Source organism: Pan troglodytes, chromosome 1 (assembly GCF_028858775.2).
Source record: "Pan troglodytes isolate AG18354 chromosome 1, NHGRI_mPanTro3-v2.0_pri, whole genome shotgun sequence".
In the NCBI taxonomy this organism is placed as follows: Eukaryota; Metazoa; Chordata; class Mammalia; order Primates; family Hominidae; genus Pan; species Pan troglodytes.
The window spans coordinates 211,489,039-211,516,185 of NC_072398.2; the positions used below are offsets into that span (position 1 = coordinate 211,489,039).

The 27,147-nt window shown below is 51.0% G+C and overlaps 1 protein-coding gene across 9 annotated transcripts in view; it reads left to right on the top strand.

The window, feature by feature from the left end:
* TMCO4 (transmembrane and coiled-coil domains 4) overlaps positions 1 to 27,147 on the top strand; it is a 121,670-nt gene that overhangs the window by 89,196 nt on the left and 5,327 nt on the right. For all 9 annotated transcript variants that reach the window (XM_063785412.1, XM_054680208.2, XM_054680210.2 and 6 more), the window contains 2 exons: positions 11,675 to 11,792; positions 17,950 to 18,067. In XM_063785412.1, the coding sequence (XP_063641482.1) occupies positions 11,675 to 11,792; positions 17,950 to 18,067 (236 nt within the window). The remainder of the gene's footprint in view (positions 1 to 11,674; positions 11,793 to 17,949; positions 18,068 to 27,147) is intronic.

Sequence of the window (27,147 nt, forward strand, 5' to 3'; positions counted from 1 at the left end):
GCCTCCTGAGTAGCTGGGATTACAGGCACCTTCCACCACGCCTGGCTAATTTTTTGTATTTTTAGTAGAGACAGGGTTTCACCATGTTGGCCAGGCTGGTCTCGAACTCCTGACCTCATGATCCACCTGCCTCAGCCTCCCAAAGTGCTGGGATTACAGGTGAGAGCCACCGCACCCAGCCAAGCCTTTTCATTATTATTGTATCTGTTATGGTGATCAGTGATGTTTGATGTTACTATTGTAATTGTTTTGGGGCACCACAAACATTGTCCATATAAGACGGTGAACTTAGTAAATGTTGTGTGTGTTCCGACGCTCCACCAGCTGGCTGTTCCCCACCTCTCTCCCTCTCCTCCAGCCTTCCTATTCCCTGAGACACAACAGTATTGAAATTAGGCCAATTAATAGCCCTACATGATGGATAGCTGGGCCCAGTGGCTCATGCCTGTAATCCCAGCGCTTTGGGATGCAGAGGTGGGAGGATTGCTTGAGCCAAGGAGTGTGAGACCAGCCTGGGCCACATGGTGAAACCCTGTCTCTACCAAAAAACTAGCAAAAAATTTACCGGGCACCATGGCTCATGCCTGTAATCCCAGGACTTTTGGAGGCCAAGGTGGGTGGATCACCTGAGGTCGGAAGTTCGAGACCAGCCTGACCAACATGGAGAAACCCCATCTCTACTAAAAATACAAAATTAGCCAGGCATGGTGGCGCATGCCTGTAATCCCAGCTACTCAGGAGGCTGAGGCAGGAGAATCACTTGAAACCAGGAGGTGGAGGTTGCATTGAGCTGAGATCACACCATTGCAATCCAGCCTGGGCAACAAGAGCAAAACTCTGTCTCAAAAAAAAAAAAAGCAAAAAATTAGCCCAGCATGGTGGTGTGTGTCTGTAATCCCAGCTTCTCAGGAGGCTGAGGTGGGAGAATCACTTGAGCCTGGGAAGTCGAGGCTGCACTGAGCCGTGATTGCGCCATTGCACTCCAGCCTGGGTGACAGAGCGAGACCCTGTCTGAAAAACAAGCAAATAAATCTCCCTACAATGACCTCTAAGTGTTCAAGTGAAAGGAAACATCACACATTTCTCACTTTAAATCAAAAGCTAGAAATGATTAAGCTGAGTAAGAAAGGCATGTTGAAAGTGAGACAAACCAAAAGCCAGGCGTCTTGCATCAAACAGCCAAATTGTGAATGCAAAGGAAAGCTTCTTGTAGGAAATTAAAAGTGCTGCTCCAATGATCACAGAGTGTGGGAAAATAGTACCAACAGACTTAGTTGAAGCAGGGCTGCCACAAACCTTCAATTTGTAAAACACATAATATCTGTGAAGTGCAGTAAAGCAAAATGCAATAAAATGAGGCATGTGTGGTACACGTAGAATGAAACTTCTTGTTCTCTACTGGCTCACCGCCTGCAGCTTACCAGCAGCTATATTTCTCAAAGTTCTATTGTTAACTCAAACTCATCTTTCTGATGGGAAAATTGAGTTCCCATAGCAGGATGTGGGCCAATTGCCTAACTCTCCATCAAAGACTAGAAAGTGTGTCATGTTTCACATGGCCCCTGTTCTTTTTCATAGCAGTATCTGTTCACCCACCTCCACTTTGGCACATGTGCTACAGATTACCAAAGCAAAAGGCCACATGCTCTTGGCCGGGTCTATACATCGGGATATTAATCTTTTAGGAAATTCTAGCCTGCTAGTGTGTCCCTTGAATCAACAAAATCGGAAATGTTCACCTTCACAGGTGTGTGTGTTCTGGCTTTCATACACAATTTTGAAAGATGTCAGGTGTCAGAAGACATGTATTTTGGTTCAAGGTTTTATTTGATTGCAAAGGGAAGTGGGACAGGAGAGTAGGAGGGAAAATATTAGGAATAACCAAATTCCACCATGCCACTTACTTACTGTGTGATCTTGGACAAATTACTTGGCGTGTCTGAGGCTAGGCTTCCCATCATTAAATGGAAGTGGTCATGCTTACCTCCTAGGATTGTTGTGAAGAGTAAAGGAAATTAATTGATGTATGAAGCACTTAGTCCTGAGCCTACCCTGAAATAAACTGAGATGATGATGATAAAGAAGAGGAAGAGGAGGACGAGGATTAAGAAATGGAATTCCAGCCGGGTGCGATGGAATCCCAGCACTTTGGGAGGCTGAGGCAGGAAGATTGCTTGAGCTCAGGAGTTCGATACCCACCTGGGCAACATAGTGAGATCCCATCTCTACTAAAAATCCAAAAAAAAAAATGGGGGGCATGGTAACACACACCTGTAGTCCCAGTTACTTGGGACGCTGAGGCAGGAGGGTGGCTTGAGCCTGGGAGGTTGAGGCTCCAATGAGCTATGATCACACCACTTGCACTCCATCCTGGGCAACAGAGCAAGACCTGGTCTCAAAATATAAAAAAATAAAATAAATTTTTAAAAAATAGAATTCCAGCCTGGGCATGGTGGCTCACACCTGTAATCCTAGCACTTTGGGAGGCTGAAGCGGGCAGAACACCTGAGGTCGAGAGTTCGAGACCAGCCTGACCAACATGGAGAAACCCCATCTGTACTAAAAATACAAAATTAACCAGGCATGGTGGCACATGCCTGTAATCCCAGCTACTCGGGAGGCTGAGGCAGGATAATCACTTGGACCCAGGAGGTGGAGGTTGCAGTGAACCGAGACCACGCCATTGCACTCCAGCCTGGGCAACAAGAGCGAAATTCTGTCTAAAAAAAAAAAAGAAAGAAAAGAAAAAAAAATAGAATTCCAGAGCTTTTTTTGTTTGTTTGTTTTTATAAAAAAAAACAAAAACAAACAGAAACAAAAAACCCTTGCAGCAAAATCTCCGGTTTCATTCCCTGCCCCTATGAAGTTAGGCCAACATTATTGCCCATGATGTTTGCAAGATAAAACCAAAGCCAAAGAGTTTGTCAATGTGCTCACAAAGATACATTTAAACATCCTGACCCTTGAGTCCCCAAATTCTTACTTGGCTGAAAATTATGTCTGGGCTGTCACTAGATATCAGCTGAAATGCAGAAGAGACTGTCACTCGGTCAGCTGGCTCTTTCATCTCCATGATAGCAGACAGCAGACATTACATTTGATGTGATTTATTTCCCTTCCATGGATTGTATCCACCAGTTGCTTTATTCTCAGACAAACCCAGCTTTAGTCCCCCTGGGGTTGGGGGAGGGGAGAAGGAGGGGAGGTCAGGCAGTGCAGATTAATTTTTAGGGTCCCCCCCCCGCCCGGGATGTTAGTAATAGCCTTATCACTTTGCATGACCAAATAAAAGAGATGGGAATCAAAGAGGAGAGATGAAGGTTTAGTCATTCCCTTAAAGAATTCATCCCAAATCCTGGTATATGTCCAAACAGGCTCCTTTAAGCAATTCTTTCCAGTGTGAACCTCATTCCACTGCGGGGCTTGGGGGTACAGTCAAAGCCGCCCTTTCTCCTTTCTTGGTCCCCCCTCCCTTCTGTGGCCTCTCTCTATGTGTTTATCATGCGCACGTGTGTATCTTTGGAATGGATTTCATTTGTGTTAGTGCGGTTCATAGTGTTTCCTTCAAGGTCTTTTTACTGGACCCGCAGTCAGGAAATAAATTCCTCCTTGGTTTCTACCTTATCACTCGCTGCACACACGAACCCCCACCAGGAGGGAGAAAATCCTTCTTTTTTGCTTCTTGAACTTGTGATTCTTTGGTCTTTGCAGCCCAGTAGAATCTCATTACTGACAGCGTGACAGGCATGTGGGAGTGAGAGGTGCTGCCTTCCCAGCTGTTTGATGAGATTTCTGAGTGGCAGCTAAAGGAGCAGGCCCTGGGATAACAGAAAGCTCTGCGAGGGTTTGCCTCACTTTAAGGAAGCTCACTGTGTGGAAAGGGGGAAATGACAAAGGTGAAGCTGGGACCTTCACCTGATTCCCGCTGGCAAAGGCCCCACACTGTCCGAAAGTGTTCTCTGTGGGGCCCTTTGGAAGGGCTGGCCCCGCTTTGTGCATTTTAAGAATGTTTAGTTTCACAAAAAACTTAATTTAAACACAATTTTTGAGATCAAGGCTCTAGTGTGAGCTGAAGTTTGCTGCTGTGATGAAGCTGTCCATTCTCAGCTCTTGGGTTTTTTTTTTATTTATTTATGTATTTTTTTTTAAAAAAAAGCTAAGATAATTCCCAGACTTTTAGGGGTACCAAGTGGTAAAGCACCATCTCAGGAGTCCAGTGTGAGCTGCTGAAAACATGACAAGAGCAATTCACAAGATAGAAACTGAATTATCTAAATTCTGGGGGTCTTTGACCTTTGAACTTTCTGTTTCCTCTCCTGAGGATGCTGTCTGGAAGCATTCAGAATGGTTCAGCATGTGACAGTACCATCGTAGGCTTCCCTACAATAGCCTCTAACAAAACTAGGCTGTCCCAAACCCCCAGAGTAGAATTGTTTACCCTTATACAACTGATATGGTTTGGCTCTGTGTCCCCACCCAAATCTCATGTGGCGTTGTAATCCCTCTGTGTTGAAGGAGAGGCCTGGTGGGAGGCGATTGGTGATTGGATTATAGTGACAGATTTCCCCATGCTGTTCTCATGATAGTGAGTTCTCACGAGATCTGGTTGCTTAAAGGTGTGTCACACTTCCCCTTCACTCTCTCTCCTGCTCCACCATGGGAAGACAAGCTTGCTTCCCCTTCACCTTCCGCCATGATTGTAAGTTTCCTGAGGCCTCCCAGTCATGCTTCCTGTTAAGCCTGTGGAACTGTGAGTCAATTAAACCTCTCTTCTTCATAAATTACCCAGTCTCAGGTAGGTGTTTCTAGCAGTGTGAAAATGGACTAATACAACCGAGAAGGCTAGGCATGCACCTAAACCTGCATGTGGCATGTGCCCAGGCAGACTTCGAGGGGTTATATATATTTTGAGATAGAGTCTCACTCTTGTTGCCCAGGCTGGAGTACAGTGGTACGATCTCGGCTCACTGCAACCTCCGCCTCCCAGGTTCAAGTGATTCTCCTGCCTCAGCCTCCCAAGAAGTTGGGATTACAGGCATGTGCCACCACCCCGGGATAATTTTTGTGTTTTTAGTAGAGACTGGGTTTTGCCATGTTGGCCAGACTGGTCTCAAACTGCTGGCCTCAAGCAATCCACCGACCTTGGCCTCCCAAAGCACTGGGAATACAGGTGTGAGCCACCGTGCCCAGCTGCCAGTCTCTAAGTAATCAGATCTTTCGTGAACTAATAAACTGAGATCTCACCCATCACCAAGAGAAGGGCACCAAGCCATTTATGAAGGATCCACCCCCATGACCCAAACAGCTCCCACCAGGCCCCACATCACATTTCAGCATGAAATCTGGAGGGGACAAACGTCCAAACCATTTCAAAGAGGGAACAGCAAGGCCAGTGTGGCTGGAGCACAGAGAATGAAGGGAAGGTCAGGCAGGGCTTCGAGGCCATTGCAATGACTTTAACTTTGACTCCATGAGAGATGGGTCCCCTGGAGGTTTTTAAGCACAAAGGTGACATGATCTGACTTCACTGCAGTATAATTTATGTACCACAAGACCCACCCATTTTAAATGCACAATTTAATGATTTTTAGGACATATATAGAGCTGTGCAATCATCACCAAATCCAATTTTAGAACATTTCCATCAATCTAAAAAGACATCTCATGCCTGTGACTTAGAATGTAAAGTGATCAGCTGGGCTCCTGTGTTTAAAATAGCAATAAGAGGTAGAGGCAAAGAAAGTGTTGGAAAGAAACATTTTTTTTCACGGCACATGTGAATGACAATAAGTTCTAAGAGCTGAGGGGTAAAGACATGACTGATGAAGCTTTTCCAACCACTGCAGGTTTGGAACTGCCTTAATGCCAAAGTTATAATCGGATGAAAGGCCTTCAGCTCTCACAGTAAAAATAGGATGTTAATAACTTAGCGAGAACTGTTTAAAAATGAGAAATGCAAGCATAAACGCTCTACATGTCTATGACTCGACTCCTGAACTTGAAGTTAATCCCTGCCCTCTTTTACATAAAAAGTCTGAATATTTCTAAAGCTATATAGGGCTCTCCTAATGTCTTGAAAATTTACAAGAAGAAAAGCTGATGGTAGCGGTAGGAATAAATCCCAAACATGTTTCAGCAAACACTCATTGTCCATGCAGTGAAAGGGCAGTGAGGTCTTCTCATATCCATTATTATTGAAATGTTTAAATCTCAGTTTCTTTTGTTGGTCTTGAAAACTGGGGGCATTCTACACTGAATCCACATGATGATCTGAAGGATTTTCTGTCCCTGTGGAAGGGACTTGCTTGACACTGCAAGTGGTACCTGGGCCAGATGCGGTGGCTCACTCTTGTAAATCCCAGCACTTTAGGAGGCTAAGGTGGGAGGATTACCTGAGTCCAGGAGTTTGAGACCAGCCTGGGCAACATAGCAAGGCCTCATCTCTACTAAAATTTAACAAATCAGCCAGGTGTGATGATGACAGACACCTGTAGTCCCAGCTACTTGGGAGGCAGAGGTAGGAGAATCACTTGAGCCTGTGGGGTCGAGGCTGCAGTGAGCCACAATTGCGCCACAGCACTCCAGCCTGGGCAACAGAGGGAGACCCTGTCTCAAAATTTAAATTAAATTAAAAAGTGGTACCCGAGTGAGGATTTTCCATAGTTTACCTGGAAGGCTGAATTATTCTAGTATTATAAGGTTTTGAACCAAACAGTGGATTTTGACTGTTTTTTTTTTTTTTTCCTTTCCAGCAGCTATGACAGCAGCCAGTATCGTCTTTTTCCTAACCTAAATAGGTTTCCCCTCCTACACCATCCCGTTCTAGGAACAGTCAGGTGGTAATGGGCTCTGACTGCCTATCCATATCTACCTTGGGTGGGTCTAAGGCAAGCTTGTCCAACCAGTGGCCTGCTGGCCACATGCCACCCAGGATGGCTTTGAATGCAGCTCAACACAAATTAGTAACGTTTCTAAAACATTATGAGTTGTTTTTTTTTTTTTGCAATTTTTTTTATTTTTTTATCTCATCGACTATTGTGTTAATTTATTTTTATTTATTTGTTTATTTATTTATTTATTTATTTTTGAGATGGAGTCTGTCGCCCAGGCTGGAGTGCAGTGGTACCATCTTAGCTCACTGCAATCTCCGCCTCCTGGGTTCAAGCGATTCCCCTACCCTCAGCCTTCCGAGTAGCTGGGACTACAGGCACCCACCACCACGCCTGGCTAATTTTTGTATTTTTAGTAGAGACGGGTTTTTGCCATGTTGGCCAGGCTGGTCTCAAACTCCTGACCTCAGGTGATCCATCCGCCTCAGCCTCCCAAAGTGCTGGGATTACAGGTGTGAGCCACGGTGCCCGCCTAGTGTTAGTGTATTTTATGTGTGGCTCAAGTCAGTTCTTCCAATGTGGCCCACGGAAGCCAAAAGATTGGACACCCCTGGTCTAAGGTGGTTCTTGCCAACCGCCCTTAGCTAACACCATGCATTGCTGAGAGCCTGCCACGTAGCTTATCTCCAGGTCAGCAGCCACGCGGAGAGCAAATCTTTAAAATCTAAGGGTACATCTGGGCGTGGCAGTGGTCTAAGGAGGAAAGGGGGAGGGGCCCAGCTAGGCAGCTGCCAGCCCAGCTTCAGAGATGGGTAAATGTGTTGCCAGCTTGGTTTGGCTGTGCTCAGGACTATTTTATGGGGTTCAACTACGAGTCTCAGTTCAAGGTCACAGGCAGCTCCCTTTTTAGGTTTTCCTGAAGCTCAGCTGTCCGTGGATCCTGACTGTGGCTCAGGAATGCTGCTATTACCACCGCTGGCCACAAGGTGTCCCAGCCCTGCAGGCAGCCGCACCAAGGCTCGAAAAGCAGCCCCAGCTCTTAGCAGGGCAGACTCTGCCGGGCAGAGAAGGCGCCCTGAATGGCCGGCCCCCAGAGAAAGCTGCTGAGCTCATGGTTATCCCTGGGTCCACAACCATTTGGCACTGTAGGAGCAACGTTAACCCGCATATGATCACTGTGCACGTTGTTATTGCAGACAGCAGAGAGAAAGGCCCCAGGGACCAGCAGCTCTGCGTGCAGTCTGCGTTCTGCTCCCAGGCTTATTCTCATTGGCTGTGTGACCTTGGGCAAGCCCCATCCCCTCTCTGACCCTGTTTCCTCGTCTTCCAAGGGAAATCGCGTTGATCTCTAAGGGCCTTTTCAGCAACAGCCTTGCCAACAACAAAAGCACCTGAAGTAGCCTTTATGTTGGAGGGATATCTGAGCCATCCTTGCTATTCACCACAAACTGTCAGCTTACTGAAGTTTTAAATTCTTCTGCCAGATTATCATTGTCCTGGAAACAAAAGGAGCAAAATCAGAGTTCTGTGCTATGGAGTCTTTTAACCTCAGAGCCAGAGGGGAACTCAGAGAGCTTGGTACTACAAGGGTTTTCAAACTCTTATCAGCCTGGAACCCTGTATTCAGACAAACTCTGACATGGAAGCCCAAAAGGAAAACCACTGAAAGCACTCTGGTTAGAAACTGGAGCCCAGAGAGAGGAAGCTGTCTCTGTCTGTGTCTGTCTGTCCTGTGTCACTCAGCAAAAGAGTAGCAGAACTGGTTGAAGCTGTCCCAGCCGGGAACATTTCCCAGCAAGGAACTGAGTGTGCGGCTTCCTGGTGTGTGAGGGAACTCAGACCATAAGAAAGAGCTGGACGGGCGTGGTGGTTCATGCCTGTAATCCCAGCACTTTGGGAGGCCGAGGCAGATGGATCACCTGAGGTCGGGAGTTTGAGTCCAGCCTGGCCAACATGGTGAAACCCCATCTGTACTAAAAATACAAAAATTAGCCAGGCATGGTGGTGCATGCCTGTAGTCCCAGCTACTTGGGAGGCTGAGGCAGGAGGATCGCTTGAACCTGGGGGTGGAAGTTGCAGTGAGCCAAGATTGCACCACTGCACTCTAGCCTGGGTGAGAGTGAGACTCTGTCAAAAAAAAAAAAAAGAAGAAGAAGAAAAGAGAAAGAAAGAAAAGAAAAGAAGGAGGGAGGGAGAAAGGAAAGAAAGGAGGGAGGGAGAAAGGAAAGAAAGGAGAGAAGGAGGGAAGGAAGGCAGGAAGGAAGGAAGGCAGGGAAGGGAAGGGAAGGGAAGGGAAAGAAAAAGGGAAGGGAAGGGAAGAGAGTGCCACAAGGGGGAGACAGGGGGCCAGACAGGCCAGTGGGGCGCACGAACTCCCACTGTGCATTCACTATGCTGGGGTTTTTCCCAGGTGACTTAATCCTCATAAAGGCCCTATAAGGCCAGCATCATCATCCTCTTTTAGGCTTGGAGAAGTTACATGATTTGGTTCAAGTCACATAGCTCGGAAGTGGCTAAGCTGGGATTTGAACCTGATGTCAAAGCCTGTAAACTGGTTTTCCTGATACAGACAGACATTTATTTACTAATTCATTCATTCATTCAGATCTTTATTGAGCACCAAATCTGTAACCGGTGCTGTTCTGGGCCCTGCCACACTGCTGTGAATAAGGCACTGGAGTGCCTGCCCTCATTGAACCTCCATGTTAGAGGAGGAGACAGATGATAGACAATAATCTGTGACAAGGAGAAAAATAAAGCAGAGGATGGGATAGAGGCTGAGGGAGGGGTGCATTTGCACCTCTTGTTTGTCCAGAGCAGTGTTTCTCCAAGCCTGGTCCACATGCCCATCTGGGAACTACTGGTTTCCAATCTGCAGCAAGATTTTAAAAGACATGTTGCTTCTCTATTTCTGTACTTACAGAACAATTGGATTGCACTTTGGTGTTTGTTTGCTTGTTTGTTTTGAGACAAGATCTGCCTCTGTCACCCAGGCTGGTGTGCAGTGGTGTGATCATAGCTCACTGTGGCCTCAAACTCCTGGGCTCAAGCAATCTCCCTGCCTCAGCCTCCCAAGTAGCTGTAGCTGGGACTATAGGTGTGCACCACCACACCCAGCTAAATTTTCTTTCTTTTTGAGACAGAATCTCAATCTGTGGCCCAGGCTGGAGTGCAGTGGCCCATTCTCAGCTCACTGCAACCTCTGCCTCCGGGCTCAAGCAATTTTCACGCCTCAGCCTCCCAAATAGCTGGAATTACAGGCTTTTGCCACCACACCCAGCTAATTTTTGTATTTTTAGTAGAGACAGGATTTTGCCATGTTGGCAAGGCTAGTCTCTAAATCCTGGCCTTAAGTGATCCACCCACCTTGGCTTCCCAAAATGCTGGGATTACAGGCATAAGCGACTGTGCCGGGCCCTGACTTTTTTTTTTTTTTTTTTTTGTAAAGACAAGAGTCTCGGCCAGGCACAGTGGCTCACGCCTGTAATCCCAGCACTTTGGGAGGCCGAGGCGGGCAGATCACGAGGTCAGGAGATCGGGACCATCCTGGCTAACACAGTGAAACCCTGTCTCTACTAAAAATACAAAAGATTAGCCGGGTGTGGTGGCGGGCACCTATAGTCCCAGCTACTCGGGAGACTGAGGCAGGAGAATGCTGTGAACCCGGGAGGCGGAGCTTGCAGTGAGCCGAGATCGCGCCACTGCACTCCAGCCTGGGCTACAGAGCGAGACTCTGTCTCAAAAAAATAAATAAATAAAAGACAAGGGTCTCACTATGTTGCCCAAGCTGGTCTTAAACTCCTGGGCTGAAGCGATCCTTATGCCTCGGCTTCCCAAAATGCTGAGATTACCAACACTAGGTGAACCACCGCCCCCAGCCCAGACTGCACTTTGAATAGCCCTGACCTGAAATATTTCCTAAATCATTAGATCGATGCAGCGGACGAGTGCACTCCCTGACCCCAGGACCTACTCGCCCCATCTCCTCTTCACCCGCCTCTTCCCACCAGTCTGCACAGGTCCCAGGGAACCTTTTGCAGAGGAAGATATTGGTGTCTCCCACCTGGCATGCAAGATGATGCGGGGCCCGTTAGTCTCTTCTAAAGGAAGACATCCATCCATAGTCCACGGCTGGTGTGAGCTTCGTGGGTGGTGGAGAGAGACCTGGGTTCCAACCCAGGCTGTGTTGGAACTTATTAGCCATGTGATCTTGCAGATATCTTTGGTTTTCCTTAACTCTAAAATGGGGAAAATGAGGCTGGCTGCGGTGGCTCACGCTTGTAATCCCAGTACTTTGGGAGGCCAAGGCGGGTGGATCACCTGAGGTCAGGAGTTGGAGACCAGACTGGCCAACATGGTAAAACCCCATCTCTACTAAAAATACAAAAAATTAGCCGGGCATGGTGGCACGTGCCTGTAATCCCAGCTACTTGGGAGACTGAGACAGGAGAATCGCTTGAACCCAGGAGGCGGAGGTTGCAGTGAGCTGAGATCATGCCACTGCACTCCAGCCTGGGCAACAGAGTGAGACTCCACCTCAAAAAATAAATAATTAATAAAATAAAATAGATAAAATGGTGTAATGATCCTTTGAAGGAATAGATTAGACATATAAGAGGCTTGATTCAGGTTCTGGAACTCAGTAGGTAGAAGCCTCCATGCCTATCCATGCATGTGTTTGTGTGTTTGCATGTGTGTACATGCACATTTGCACATGATTGTCCACGTTCACGTGTGTGCATGTGTATGTGTGTGACATTCATCTCCTCCACTGCTGTTGGAGTCCCTCCCAGCACCCACTGTGGCCAGGGACACTGACGGCCTTTTCTGGGGTCTTTTGCCAGATTGCCAAGGAATCATCGAGGACGTCATCCTGCTGGGTGCGCCTGTGGAGGGAGAAGCCAAGCATTGGGAGCCTTTCCGGAAGGTGGTGTCCGGGAGGATCATCAACGGCTACTGCAGGTCTGTCCAAACCTCGTGCCAGCGGGGAAGTGACAATGCTTACGGAGCACTTAGTATGCCCAGGCTCTGTGTTGGGGACACATATTTGAGACCTAATCCCTGTGCTGGAAGATCCCAGGAACCGGCCGGGCACCGGCCCTGTTAGGAGCAGGCCCAGGCCTGGTGATCTGATCTGGGAAGCGGCCCTCCAGTAGCATGATGGACAGAAGGGGGAATTCTGAGAAGATGTTTCTGTGTCAGGCCTGAGAGCAGCAGGATGACAGGAGAGTCTGGGGCGGCTTGGCCTGGTTGGAGCTGGGGGAAGGGACATGGGCGAGTGGAACACAGACTGAAAAACAAAGATTGGGCCACAGGGAGGTCTTTGAACAAGGTCTGAGAGGCTTCTGTGTTAGTCTTTGGTGGTGGAGGGAGGGGCTGGAGGGGCCTAGGCTGAGCTTTCTGAGTGCTGCCTTGGAGGTAGGGCAGGGTGCTAGAACAGGAGGCCGACAGCGTGCAGGAGCCTGTACCCAAACAGGGTGACAGCTCCTCCAGCCAGAGGAGGGGGCCCGTGAAGGCTGGCGGCTGCAGGGCTAGAAAGGAAGCAACCCTTTGGGGTTTGAGAAGGAGGACCTGCGGGGTTTCAGCCAAAGCTGTGACTCAGACTTTGGGGCAGGAGGGAAGATGAAACCCAAAACTGAGCCCTCTAAGATTGGCCTGAGAAGAATCCCCGTCCATCCAGCCTCTGGATGAAGCAAACGCGTTTTCAGAGCAACAGGGTTTAAGGCTCTTGATTTGGAAGCACACAGGCCTGGGTTCTGAGGCCCACCTTCGTTTCTCCATCAGTAAAAGAGGGATACTGGTAGCAACTGCCCTCAGAGTTGTGATGATGCTTGAAGGATTTACAGAGCTGAACGTGTGTGTGTTTGCATGTATGTACATGCTCGTGCACATGATTGTCCATGTGTACATGTGTGTATGTGTGTGCATGGTACATACATGCTTTGTGAATGACAGGTGATGTCACCATTTTTTTCATTCATCATTGTCAATCACTTGGGATATTCATTCAGCAAATTCAGTGAGCACCAAACGTAGGCCAGGCAGCATGGTGGGAGGCTGAGGCAGGACAATCGCTTGAACCTGGGAGGCGGAGGTTGCAGTGAGCTAAGATCGCACCACTGTACTCCAGCCTGGGCAACAAGAGCAAGACTCCATCTCAAAATATATATATATATATATATATATATATGAAAAAGATAAGGAATGGACAAAGACTTTGATGCAAGACAGTCCTAGGTTAAAATCTTGCCTCTGCCATTTACCTTTTGAATGGGTTTAGACAAACAACTTCCCTGAATTCAGTGTCCCCACCTATAAAATAGGAATAATAGTCCCTCCTGTACAGAGGTTCTGGGAAGATTAAATGACATTATGAAGCAGAAGAACTGGCACTTAGTAGGTGCCCAATAAATGATAACAGTTATAACGTTTATTACTTGGCATACTCACATAGCACATGCCTTTTTTTTTTTTTTTTTTTTTTGAAACGGAGTCTCACATTGTCACCCAGGCTGGAGTGCAGTGTTGCAATCTCAGCTCACTGCAAGCTCCACCCCCCAGGTTCATGCCATTCTCCTTCCTCAGCCTCCCGAGTAGCTGGGACTACAGGCACACGCCACCACGCCCGGCTAATTTATTGTATTTTTAGTAGAGATGGGGTTTCACCGTGTTAGCCAGGATGGTCTCAATCTCCTGACCTCGTGATCCACCCGTCTCAGCCTCCCAAAGTGCTGGGATTACAGGCGTGAGCCACTGCACCCCGCCGCACATGATTTTTTAGTACTTTTTATAAACAGCAAAGGGAAAGAATTAAAATTGCATGTGTGCAGTGGGAACACAGCAAAATCTTATTAAACCCATCTGTTCTGTTGAGAACCTGAGGTGCATAACTTGGTTTTCAATTATTTTGTGAGACCCTGGGCCATCTCTTTATGGAGAGAAAGGAGAAAGAGAAGGAAGAAGAAAGGGAAGGAGGGAAGGGGAGAGAGAGTGTAGATCAAAACAACTGTAGTTCTTTGGTTAAATTAAGCATCAGCCAGGAGTTCAGATTCTTGGCCTCCAAAGGCCTTTTAGTTGCTGAGAACATAAACATGGAGGGTAAGAGGGATGGGGATTCAGGCCAACCCTACCCAACTACACAAGTTTACTCATGTGTAATTTACATGAATAAAGCTCTTTGTAAATCCACTCCCTTACCTGGGCTATTCACGAACCTTCTGGAAGCTAGCTGGGGTGATAGCACTGCTGCCTGTCACATCCCTGAGGAAGTGAAACTCAAAAAGGGGCAAGTGACTTGCCCAGGGACCCACAGGCAGACCCAGGATATGAGCTCAGGCCTGTCTCACCCCACCGTGAGAGGGCTACATTCTGAGTCCTCAGGCGGGCTCCTTGTAACCCGGGACAAGAGGCCACCCTGTGGGCTCTGCCTCAGGTGCCGTGTGAGTAAGGGATGACAGAAGAAGGAGCAGGGAGGACCCCTGCCCACAGGTGGCTTGAGGCCTTGTGAGTGAGCCATGTCTGCCTTCAGCAGGTGGCAGTTGTTCATCCTGGGGCTTGCACATCAGCATTGGCTGGAGGGCCTGGGAGAGAGTGGCAGCGAGTTCCCGGTTCAGCTCAGGATACAGGGATGACTAAGGCACAGGCCTGCCCTCAGGGAGCTCTCTGCTTTTCTAGAAAAGGGGAAACACAGGAGATGTGTGGCAAACATCATAAAAGGAAGAAGTATCAGGCACACAAGGGGTGAATGATTAATCATTTTGGATGGAGGACAGGCACAGTGGCTCACACCTGTAATCCCAGCACTTTGGGAGGCCAAGGCAGGAGGATCACTTGAGCCCAGGAAGGAGTTCAAGACCAGCCTGAACAACATGGCAAAACCTGTCTCCACAAAAAAAAAAAAAATACAAAAATTAGCCAGGCATGGTGGTGCACACCTGTATTCCCAGCTACTTGGGAAGCTGAGGTGGGAGGATGGCTTGAGCCCAGGAGACAGAGGGTACAATGAGCCAAGATCATGCAACTGCACTCCAGCCTGAGCAACAGAGCGAGACTATGTCTCAAAAAAAATACAAAAGTTAACCAGGCATGGTGGCTCATGCCTGTAGTCCCAGCTACTTGGGAGGCTGAGATGGGAGGATGGCTTGACCCTAGGAGGCAGAGGCTGCAGTGAGCCAAGATCGTGCCACTGCATTCCAGCCTGGGCAACAGAGCGAGACTATGTCTCAAAAACAAAAACAAAAAAATACAAAAATTAGCCAGGCATGGTGATGCACACCTGTAGTCCCAGCTACTTGGGAGGCTGAGGTCGGAGGATGGCTTGAGCCCAGGAGGCAGAGGCTGCAGTGAGCCAAGATCGTGCCACTGCACTCCAGCCTGAGCAACAGAGCAAGACCCTGTCTCAAAACGTATATATATAGTACTGGGTGGAGAGGCCCAGGGGCACTCCCTGGAGGAGGGGATGTCCAAGGTGAATTTTGAAAGGATGGCTATAGGTACCCATCAGAGACCGGAAGCACAGACTGAACCAGAGAGAGGCGGCACAGCACACACACATCTAGCACAGGCGCTAATAGTCATGCCTGAGGCTCCCTGAACACCTGTGTATACATGTCCCCCCTCAGTTAATGCTCCCGCCAATGCTGAAAGCTAAGATAACCTGAGGAGACTGAGGCTCAGAAAGGTCAAGCAACCTGTCCAAGGTCACACAGCTCATAATTGACAAGGCAGGAAATGAACCTGTCTCTGTATGGTCCAGAGCCGGGTGGAGAAGGTCTTGAATGCCAGTGAAGGCCCATGGTTTGCTCAGCACAGTGAGAGGGTACAGAACCTTCTAATCTGTGTTCCTGTTCTGCCCCTACATGTGTATAAATACATGTAATTCACAGTTTAACTAAAATGTTGTCATAATTACAACAGAAATAATTTTGGAGGAATGATGCTATCTTTGCTCATTTATACCCAGCTGTATTGGAAACATTTCCTGACCATCCTCATATCCAGTATTTGATGCACTGGATTCTTATAAATAGTTCAATAAAATAACTTGAATTGATCTCCCTTTTCTCCCTCTAGCCATCCTTTTTTTTAAATTTTTTTTTATTTTAGTTTTTTGTTTTTTGTTTTTTGAGACAAGGTCTCACTCTGTTGCCCAGGCTGAAGTGCAGTGGTACAACCGTGGCTCACTGCAGCCTCAACTGCCTTGGGCTTAGATGATCCTCCTGCCTCAGCCTCCCAAGTAGCTGGGACCACAGGCACACACCACCACGCCCAGCTAATTTTTGTGTGTTTTGTAGAGATGGGGTCTCCCTGTGTTGCCTAGGCTGGTCTCAAATGCCTGGGCCCAAGCAATCCTCCCACCTCAGCCTCCCAAAATGCTGGGATTACAGGCGTGAGCCACCGCGCCCTGCAACCATCCATTCTTAGACGGTGCTTCTTGGACCCTCAATATTAGGATAATCATCAGTACCTGAAAGCATTGCTCTCTGGAGAGACTGAAGGAATTGTCTAGATGAGCAAGCCCATAGGTAATGGAGAGCCATGGTCTGTCTGCTTCTAAGGGAGCACAGTGGTCAGATGGGTGTTTTAGGAAGACTCCAGTGGCTCAAGATAGGTGAGGCCAGGAGCAGGGAGTGCGGTGAGGAGGCCGTTGCATTCATCCATGGGGCGGGGAGGGAGGATTGCCTGCTCTCAGGGCTTGACCACAAGGGGCAGGTATTGGAGGGGAGAGGGGGGGAGGAATTGGGAGGACTCTGATACGTTGGCCATAGGGAGGAGGCACCCAAGACATTGGTTTCTACTTGAAGGACTGGGCAGATGACAGTGGGGAAGGAGTTAGGGACGGATGATCTCACTTCGGGACACAGCAGGAGAGTCTGTAGAGGACCCCTTAGCTCAGGGACCCAGTCCTCCTGGGGGTTTTCAGAGTGGTACCCACTCACAAACCCAGGTGCTCAGAGACCACAGAGGGTCAGAGCTTGGAGGAGCCTAGAGAGCACCACCATGCCCTGTGTCCCAGACAGGTGGGGGACTTGCCTGTGGTCACACAGCAGGGCACATAGACAGGGCCACCAGGATTCCAACCCCAGCCTCCTATCTCTCAGCCATTCTTACCCCTCTACAGTGAGGGAGGACCCTTCTTTCAGATCAACAAGTGTGCAAAAATAACACCATGTATTTAGTCCACATAAAAGACAGCAGAATGGGCTGAGTTGGATCTGAGCCTGGGGTGCAGAGGGGAGAACAGAAGCTTGCCTGTGCGCAGACTTGCTGGGCGGCAAGGCCCAAGGGCATGGCTCTGGGATGGCCCAGCTGCATCCCAAGACAGTTCAAGGGTTTGCGAGGGAAGGCTGCTTCAAGGGGCCCCTCAGACCATGTCCTCTGTAGACAGTGCTCATTGCACCTGAAGCAATGGGCAGCAGAGGGTCCGAGGTCATTTCTTCTGGATAGTGTAGGTGGCTGGGGCCAGGTTCACGGAGTGGGGTCACAGCACCCCTGAAAGTAGAGGAATGTTCCCAGCGCTGTGACTGCCTGGACAACCACCCTCGCCTCCTCTGCTGCCTGAGGGCAGGGAGACCTGCAGCCTGGGCTGAGCCTGTCCTGGGAAGGCCAAGCTGGTCCCTCCAGCTCACAGATAGGTTGCCTAGACCCCAGAGCTCCTCCCCTCCTCACAGGTGGACCTTCTCTGCTTTTCTTTTTCCAGGGAGCCCTGGACAAGCCACCTTTCCCCAGCTGGGAGTAGCTCTCCTGAGCCACATGGTGACTTTTTGAGAACTTTATCCAGATTCCTCATTCATGCATTCATTCAGCAGATATTCCTCTATTGCATGCTGGACACTGTTCTTAGCTCTGGAGACCCAGCTGGGAACAAAGCAGACCGCCTTCATGGAGCTACCTGGTGCTTGTGCATAGCCCTGCACACCGTGCCTGGCACCCAGGCCAGGCTCCAAAAGCATCAGCTGTGGCTGCTTCATCTTCCATCCCCACCGTGCAATCAGGGGCCCTGTTTTCCCCCAGAAGCTCCATTCCCACCTGGCTTCCCCAGGAGGCAGCCTGGCCCATCCTGTGCTTGGGCTGTCCGAGGCTGGTGCTAATGTTCACATGCTTCTCTACCCTCCCACAGGGGAGACTGGCTGCTGAGTTTCGTGTACCGCACATCCTCGGTGCAGCTCCGCGTCGCCGGCCTACAGCCCGTGCTGCTGCAGGACAGGAGGGTGGAGAACGTGGACCTGACCTCTGTGGTGAGTGTCGGCCTGTTCCTCCTGGGGCTTTGCGTTTGCTTAGTTGCTCCAGCCCAGCCACCCCTGTCCCCTGGAGACAGTGGCCCCAGCCTGGTCCACGCCACAGGAGAAAGATCATAAGAATTTATTTGGAGCCAGGTGCAGTGGCTCATGCCTGTAATCCCGGCACTTCGGGAGGCCCAGGAGGGCAGATCCCTTGAGCCCAGGAATTTGAGACCAGCCTGGGCGACATGGTAAAACCCTATCTCTATAAAAAATTTTTAAATTATCTGGGCATGGTTGTGCGTGCCTGTAGTCCCAGCTTCTTGGGAGGCTGAGGTGGGAGGATCACTTGAGCCCAGGAGATGGAGGCTGCAGTGAGCTGTGATCGTGCCATTGCATTGCAGCCTGGGCATCAGAGCACAACCCTGTCTCTAAAAAGCAAAAACACACATAGATATACAACTAGCAATTAACAGGACCAGAATTGGATTTGAACCTCCAGAGCCCTCACTCTTGCTCCTGTATTACTGCCGTTCCCCACTCCCGAGTCCCCCCCACCCAGGGCTCCCCAACAGCCCCATCTCAGCTCACTAGTCAGGACTGTATGTTTCTGCGAGAAGCAGCTGGAGCAAGCACGGGACACAGGTGGAGGGCTTTAGGCTAGACCAAAAGCAGAAGCACCTGCCTGCTAGGCTGTGGAAAGATGGGATGCAGAGCGGGACATCTGGGGAATCTTTAAAAAGCCCAGGGCCCCACTGCCCAAAATTTCTACATCAGTCTCCAGGGGCACAGCCATGAGTCCACATTTTAAACATACTCCTAAGGGTTCCCATGCAGCTAAAACTAGGCTGGGGTGCAGGGGCAGATGGTCAGAAAGAATTCTTGCAGTGAATGGGGTGGGAGGGCACCTGCTGGGCAGCCACACAAACCCAACTTGAATTTCTTTTCTTTTTGTTTTTGTTTGAGATGGGGTCTCACTCTGTTGCCCAGTCTGGAGTGCAGTGGTGTGATCTCAGCTCACTGCAACCTCCACCTCCCCAGTTCAAGCCATTCTCCTGCCTCAGTGTCCCGAGTAGCGGGGATTACAGGAGCCTGCCACTATGCCCGGCTAATTTTTGTATTTTTTTTTTAATTGTATGATTCTGTTTATTTTTATTTTATTATTATTATTATTATTATTTTCTTTTTTATTGATCATTCTTGGGTGTTTCTCGCAGAGGGGGATTTGGCAGGGTCACAGGACAATAGTGGAGGGAAGGTCAGCAGATAAACAAGTGAACAAAGTTCTCTGGTTTTCCTAGGCAGAGGACCCTGCGGCCTTCCGCAGTGTTTGTGTCCCTGGGTACTTGAGATTAGGGAGTGGTGATGACTCTTAACGAACATGCTGCCTTCAAGCATCTGTTTAACAAAGCACATCTTGTACCGCCCTTAATCCATTCAACCCTGAGTGGATACAGCACATGTTTCAGAGAGCACAGGGTTGGGGGTAAGGTCACAGATCAACAGGATCCCAAGGCAGAAGAATTTTTCTTAGTACAGAACAAAATGAAAAGTCTCCCATGTCTACCTCTTTCTACACAGACACGGCAACCATCCGATTTCTCAATCTTTTCCCCACCTTTCCCCCCTTTCTATTCCACAAAACCGCCATTGTCTTCATGGCCCGTTCTCAATGAGCTGTTGAGTACACCTCCCAGATGGGGTGGTGGCCGGGCAGAGGAGCTCCTCACTTCCCAGTAGGGGCGGCCGGGCAGAAGCGCCCCTCACCTCCCGGACGGGGCGGCTGGCCGGGCGGGGGGCTGACCCCCCCCACCTCCCTCCCGGACGGGGCGGCTGGCCGGGCGGGGGGCTGACCCCCCACCTCCCTCCCGGACAGGGCGGCTGGCCGGGCAGAGGGGCTCCTCACTTCCCAGTAGGGGCAGCCGGGCAGAGGCGCCCCTCACTTCCCCGACGGGGCGGCTGGCCCGGCGGGGGGCTGACCCCCCCACCTCCCTCCCGGACGGGGCGGCTGGCCGGGCGGGGGGCTGACCCTCCCACCTCCCTCCCGGACGGGGCGGCTGGCCGGGCGGGGGGCTGACCCCCCCACCTCCCTCCCGGACGGGGCGGCTGGCCGGGCGGGGGGCTGACCCCCCCACCTCCCTCCCGGACGGGGCGGCTGGCCGGGCGGGGGGCTGACCCCCCCACCTCCCTCCCGGACGGGGCGGCTGGCCGGGCGGGGGGCTGACCCCACCACCTCCCTCCCGGACAGGGCGGCTGGCCAGGCAGAGGGGCTCCTCACTTCCCAGTAGGGGCGGCCGGGCAGAGGCACCCCTCGCCTCCCGGATGGGGTGGCTGGCCAGGCGGGGGGCTGACCCCCCCACCTCCCTCCCGGACGAGGCGGCTGGCCGGGCAGAGGGGCTCCTCACTTCCCGGTAGGGGCAGCCGGGCAGAGACGCCCCTCACCTCCCGGACGGGGCGGCTGGCCAGGCGGGGGGCTGACCCCCCCACCTCCCTCCCGGACGAGGAGAGAGGACGCTCCTCACTTCTCAGACGGGGTGGCTGCCGGGCGGAGGGGCTCCTCACTTCTCAGACGGGGCGGTTGCCAGGCAGAGGGTCTCCTCACTTCTCAGACAGGGCGGCCGGGCAGAGACGCTCCTCACATCCCGGACGGGGCGGCAGGGCAGAGGTGCTCCCCACATCTCAGATGATGGGTGGCCAGGCAGAGACCCTCCTCACTTCCCAGATGTGATGGCGGCCGGGAAGAGGCGCTCCTCACTTCCTAGATGGGATGGCGGCCGGGCAGAGACGCTCCTCACTTTCCAGACTGGGCAGCCAGGCAGAGGGGCTCCTCACATCCCAGACGATGGGCGGTCAGGCGGAGACGCTCCTCACTTCCCAGACGGGGTGGCTGCCAGGCAGAGGCTGCAATCTCGGCACTTAGGGAGGCCAAGGCAGGCGGCTGGGAGGTGGTTGTAGCGAGCCGAGATCACGCCACTGCACTCCAGCCTGGGCGCCATTGAGCACTGAGTTAACGAGACTCCGTCTGCAATCCCGGCACCTCGGGAGGCCGAGGCTGGCGGATCACTCGCGGTTAGGAGCTGGAGACCAGCCCAGCCGACACATCGAAACCCCGTCTCCACCAAAAAAATACGAAAACCAGTCAGGCGTGGCGGTGCGTGCCTGCAATCACAGGCACTCGGCAGGCTGAGGCAGGAGAATCGGGCAGGGAGGTTGCAGTGAGCTGAGATGGCAGCAGTACCGTCCAGCTTCGGCTCGGCATCAGAGGGAGACCGTGGAAAGAGGGGAGAGGGGAGAGGGGAGAGGGGGGAGGGGAGAGGGGGGAGGGGGGAGGGGAGAGGGAGCTCTAATTTTTGTATTTTTAGTAGAGATGGGGTTTCACCATATTACTCAGGCTGGTCTTGAACTCCTGACCTCAGGTGATCTGCCTGCCTCAGCCTCCCAAAGTGCTGGGATTATAGGCATGAGCCACCGTGCCTGGCCTTTTTTTTTTTTTTTTTGAGATGGGGTCTCGCTCAGGCTGGAGTGCAGTGGCACAGTCTCGGCTCACTGCAACCTCTGCCTCCCAGGCTCTAGTGATCTTCCTGCCCCAGCCTCCTGAGTAGCTGGGACCACAGGTGTGCACCACCACATCTAGCTAATTTTTTGTAGTTTTGGTAGAAACAAGATTTCACCATGTTGCCCAGGCTGGTTTTGAACCCCTGAGCTCAAGCAATCCACCCACCTTGGCCTCCCAGAGTGCTGGGATTACGGGCATGAGCCACCGTGCCTGACCAACTTCAGTTTTTTTAGACTTGAAAGAACCTCGTTCACCTGCCACATGCTATCCTAGGGAATTAATAGCTTCCCATGTGGACACTGACTCTATGTCCCGCTCTGCCCTAAGCCTATTTATTTATTTGTTTATTTATATTTTTGAGGTGGAGTTTCACTCTTGTTGCCCAGTCTGGAGTGCAATGGCGCGATCTCGGCCCACTGCAACCTCCGCCTCCCAGGTTCAAGCGATTCTGCTGCCTCAGCCTCCCAAATAGCTGGGATTATAGGCGCCTGCCACCACGCCCATCTAATTCTTTTTTTTTTTTTTTTTTTTAATAGAGATATGGTTTCGCCATATTGGTCAGGCTGTTCTCAAACTCCTGACCTCAGGTGATCCACCTGCCTTGGCCTCTCAAAGTGCTGGGATTATAGGCATGAGCCACCACACCCGGCCTGCCCTAAGCCTTTTACAGACATTACTGTCCCCATTGTACAGACAAGGTCACTGAGGCTTAGAGACGTTCCAGGGTCACACCGCTGAAACATGGCAAAGCAGGACTCAAACCCAGGTCTGAAGCCAATAGATGTAGCCCCAGCCCAGGTAGATATGAGAAACAGTGGGAGAGGTGCTCCATAGGGGGAGGCGGGGAGGGGAGGAATAAGGAATAAGCTGTAACTACAAGCAAAAGCTGACTTCAGCAATCAGGGGACCCTGAGAACAAAATCTTTGGTTTCTAGTTATTATGTTGTTGGCTGCCATTTATCAAGTGCCAAGTGCTTCCCACATGTAACCCAGTGTATTAGTCCATTTTCACGCTGCTGATAAAGACATACCAAGGCTGGGTAATTTATAAAGAAAAAGAGGTTTAATGGACTCAATTTCACGTGGCTGGGGAGGCCTCACGATCATGGCGGAAGGTGAAACGCACGTCTTGCACGGCAGCAGGCAAGACAGAGAATGAGAACCAAGTGAAAGGGGTTTCCCCTTATAAAACCATTGGATCTCAGGAGACATATTCACTACCATGAGAACAGGTTGGGGGAAACCACCCCTATGATTCAATTATCTCCCACTGGGTCCCTCCCACAACACATGGGATTTATGAGAGTACAATTCAAGATGAGATTTGGGTGGGGACACAGTTAAACCATATCACCCAGTTTCCATTCATGGTTGTTTGAGCAGCTGCTTCCTGCAGACAGACTAGACTCCTTTCTGGGCATCTAAAAATCCCCTGGTTTGAGGGGCATTCTGGCTTCCCCATTCAGGATCAGCAGCTGCCTGTTCTGATCACTCCACCACTGCATCTCAATGGCCGATGAAGCTAGGCCTCAGACCCACCCCTGCCACCACAGTGTGGCTCACACTGGGCTGCATGTTTTTTGAGACTTGACTGAGCATTTGATAACAGGGGGAATTATTGCACAAAAAAACAAAATCAAAACTTCACCAGGTGCTGCTGTCCATAAAGTCTGTCAGCCATGTCCCTGCCCAGAGGTCACCTGGGCCTCTCACCTGGCCTGACACCAGGTCGCTGGGGCCAGTTCACTTGTATCTTCACCCCTAAACTTCCAGGGCCTTAAGACAAAATTCCTAACCCACCAGAGGATCACAAATGAAGCCACCCTGTGCCTTCCTAACTGGGAGCTTTGGGGGCTGGGGTAGAATAAGAGTCATTTCTAGACTTATCCGTTTATGAAACTGGTTGCTCCTGGTTAAAGAGTCTTCACAGGGGCCGGGTGCGGTGACTCACACCTGTAATCCAGCACTTTGGGAGGCCAAGGCGGGCAGATCACAAGGTCAGGAGATCGAGACCATCCTGGCTAACACAGTGAAACTCCGTCTCTACTGAAAATACAAAAAATTAGCCAGGCGTGGTCGTGGGCACCTGTAGTCCCAGCTACTCGGGAGGCTGAGGCAGGAGAATGGCATGACCCCAGGAGGTGGAGCTTGCAGTGAGCCGAGATGGTACTACTGCACTCCAGCCTAGGTGACAGAGCAAGACTCTGTTTCAAAAAAAAAAAAAGAGTCTTCACAGATAGACTTGGCTCACATGCTGTAAACCTCGCAACTCCCTAGAGGAGGTATTAAGCATCCCCAGATCATAGATTGGGAAACTGAGACTTGGGAGCATGGAGTCATAGCCAGAGTTGTAGGTCTGGACTCTGAGCCCAGCTTGGAAGCTGTGCTGCCCACTTCTCTGTGGGAATGAGGTAAGCTGAGTCACAAGACCAGCAAACCACAGTGACAGGAATTTTCTCTCAGCCCCTTGGCCACACTTGCAGCAGGGGCACCCCATCTACTTGGTCCACCACACTCAGCCCCTTGCAGGAGGAAGCACATGAATGAGCAAGTGCAGGGTCTGGCTGACCACTCCAAACACTGACACAAGAGCAAGCTCCATGCTGGGCCTGTGGCCAGACCAGGCGTGTTGCCTCGAGGGGAAAGTGGCAGCACCTGGGCAGGGGTACCCGCAACCCTGAAGCCCCAGAGGGGGCGTTAGTGTGCTAATTAGCTGTTTTAGTTCCACCATTGATGGCCCAATAGACGGTGGTGTGTTAACAGCTCAGTCGGCCCCTGACCCCATCACGTGGGGCAGCTGCCCTCCACTGATGAGGGCAAAAGGCCAGTATGACAGCCTTTCTGGGTACCTGCACTCAGTGGGTCCCAAGCTCTTGTCCAGCATCCAAGAAGAATGAGGACACGCTGATAATTGAAGAGTGAGCAAGGCGGGGAGTTTTATTGAGTGATGAAACAGCTTTTTGCAGAGAGGGGATGAGTGGATTGTTCCCCTACCCAAAGGCAGGAAAGTCCCCACAATGTGGCTGAGTCTGGGGCTTTTATGGGCTCAGAATAGGGGAAGTGTGGGCAAACAGGAACAGAAGTTCTCACTCTGGGTCACAGGTTTCATGTGGGACCAGCAGTCCAGTCTTTCAGCCTTCAGGCTGTTTTTTTGGCTTGAAGGTGGGGTTTCACCAGGGACCCACCCCTGTCTGCCTAGGCATTTGGATGCCTCCTGTCACCATCAACAGGGCTCAGAGCTGATGCCTCCTGACCCATGTCCAGGGCTCTCTGTCCTATTCAAGGTGCCTGCACCCTGAATGGAGTGAAAGGGAGCAGGGACTTTGTGCCTCAGCACCCCAGGAGTCTCCCTTTGCCAGAAGAATCAGAGATAAAAAGCATCTGCTGAAGAAAGTAGCTTTTAATGCTGCAAAGCCCTCACAAGATCTGATTTCTACTGGGAATGGGATATGGTAGGAGGAGCACAGCCTTTGGCACCAGAGAGGCATGGCTTAGAATCCTGGCTCTGCCACTGGTTTACTGGCTGTGTGACCTTGGGCCAGTTACTTAACCTCTCTGTGTCTCAGTGTCCTCATCTAGGAAATGGTGGAAACGCCTAACTTCCAGGGCAGCGCATGTAAGATGCTTGGCGTATAGTAGGCCCTCCTTTAATCCTAGTCCCTCCTGGCCTGCCCCTGCCACCATCCCCAGTTTGTTTGCCTCTGGGACCAGCAGTTTTGGAGACTCCGCTCCCTCCTCAGACTGTCTTCGTGGCAGCTTCCCAGCTCCTGCCTAATAATAGCTCTTTATCACATTAGGAGTACATCACAAAAAACAGTGCTTTCCTCTTCTGGGTAATTAGAGGTAATTAGCACTGCCTTTGTGCTGGCCTCCTGTTTTCCTTGAAAATGCTTTGCTGGAGAAGTTGCTGGCAAGGGAGGTTTCATTACTGCTGTTGGGGAAATGCTGGCCACCCTCTGCTCCCAACAGAGACCCACAGGACCTGTCTTCTCCCTGCTGGGCCAACCACGCAGCAGGGCCCTTTGTGATCATCCCACTGGGCTGGCCCTGTCGCAGGCAGGGCGCATCTCTAGGGTGAATGAAGCTGCCCTCCTGCCCCTCAGTCTCTCCTCACAGGGACAGGGTTACAGTGGGTGGGGGATTTGCCACCCCAGGGACCAACTCATGAGGCTTCTGGGGCACAGAGATCCAACCCACGGCAAGATTCTCCATGTCCCAGCAGAAATGCCAGGTGGCCTAGAACTTAGCAAAAGGCTTGGCACAAAGTAGATACTCGATAATAACCACAGTAGCCAACAACTCACATGTTTTACGGGATAAGTCATTTGATCCTCATAGAGGTCCTGCATAGTGGTAGTAACCCGTTGTACAGGTGTGAAAACTGAGGCTGCAGGCAGTGCCACGGCATGTGAGTGGTAGAGCAGGATGAACCTGGGCTCTTAACCACTGCTTCAGTACTGCCTGCATTCACACATCTCTGTAGCTTCTGGTAGTGGCCTCTAACCCTGTGCCAATAAGCCTGTTACATGTATTATCTCATCAAAGCCACACAGCCAGCCCACGTGGTATAGGTCTCTTTATTAGCCTCATTTTATACATGAGGAAATTGAGGTCCAAGAAGTGAAAGAACCCAAAGGGGCCTGATGGGCTTGGAAGGAGTCACTGGGGCAGATGGAGGTGGGTGATGGCAGCCTCTGTTTGGGTAAGTTGGGGTGTATTTTGAGGCAGGAAACAGGAAGGGCTGGGCCCCATTTTTACCTGCGGGGATCAGGTTCCCACGGAGCCCCCACGATGTGCGGGGCTGGCTGTGGGGCACAGAGGTGAGTGAGAAGTGGTCTCTGCTCCCCTGCGCTCAGTTTATCAGGGAACGCAACCTCATGAGCATGTGACGATGACAGGTTATGAGTGCCATCACAGGGTGTCCACAGAGGCCCCTGCCAACACGGGAAGCCACGGAAGGCTTCTGCACGCCAGTCACATCCGGCGTGTATCCAGGCGGCTGGCAGATTCAATCAAGACAGCCTGGGAGATGGTCAGGGGCTGAATCTTCACGCAGTATCGGCTACACCAGAACTTTCTGGTGCTGAGAAGAGGCTCTTTCCCGACCTGCCTCACCCCTCTTCTCTCATCTCTCCAGCTAACTGTAAAACCAGAGCTCTGCCCAGCAACTGCTCCCCTGGGTCTTTGCAGAGGGGTGGCTCAGGGACTAGGGTTGCCTGAGACCCAGACCAACTTGTAGTCGAGGAGGGCCAGAGCTGTGTGTTCTAGGACAGCACTCAGTGGAATTTCCATCTGGTATCAGCTGCAGCCAGTGGGTACCAACACCTCCCTTCCTTCCTGGCCTGTTTCTACCCAGCACTGGCACCAGCCATCTACAACATTAAAAAGGTATAGGGAGGCAGTTCTTGTTTGTCCTTAGAGAGGCAGTTATCACTTGTCCCTGTGGGTCTGAAGTTTCTGCTGGCTGGAGTTCAGATGTGATGGCTGGAGCTTGAGCAGCCATCTTGGGCTCCCAAATGGATCAGCCCAGCTAACTCCCTAC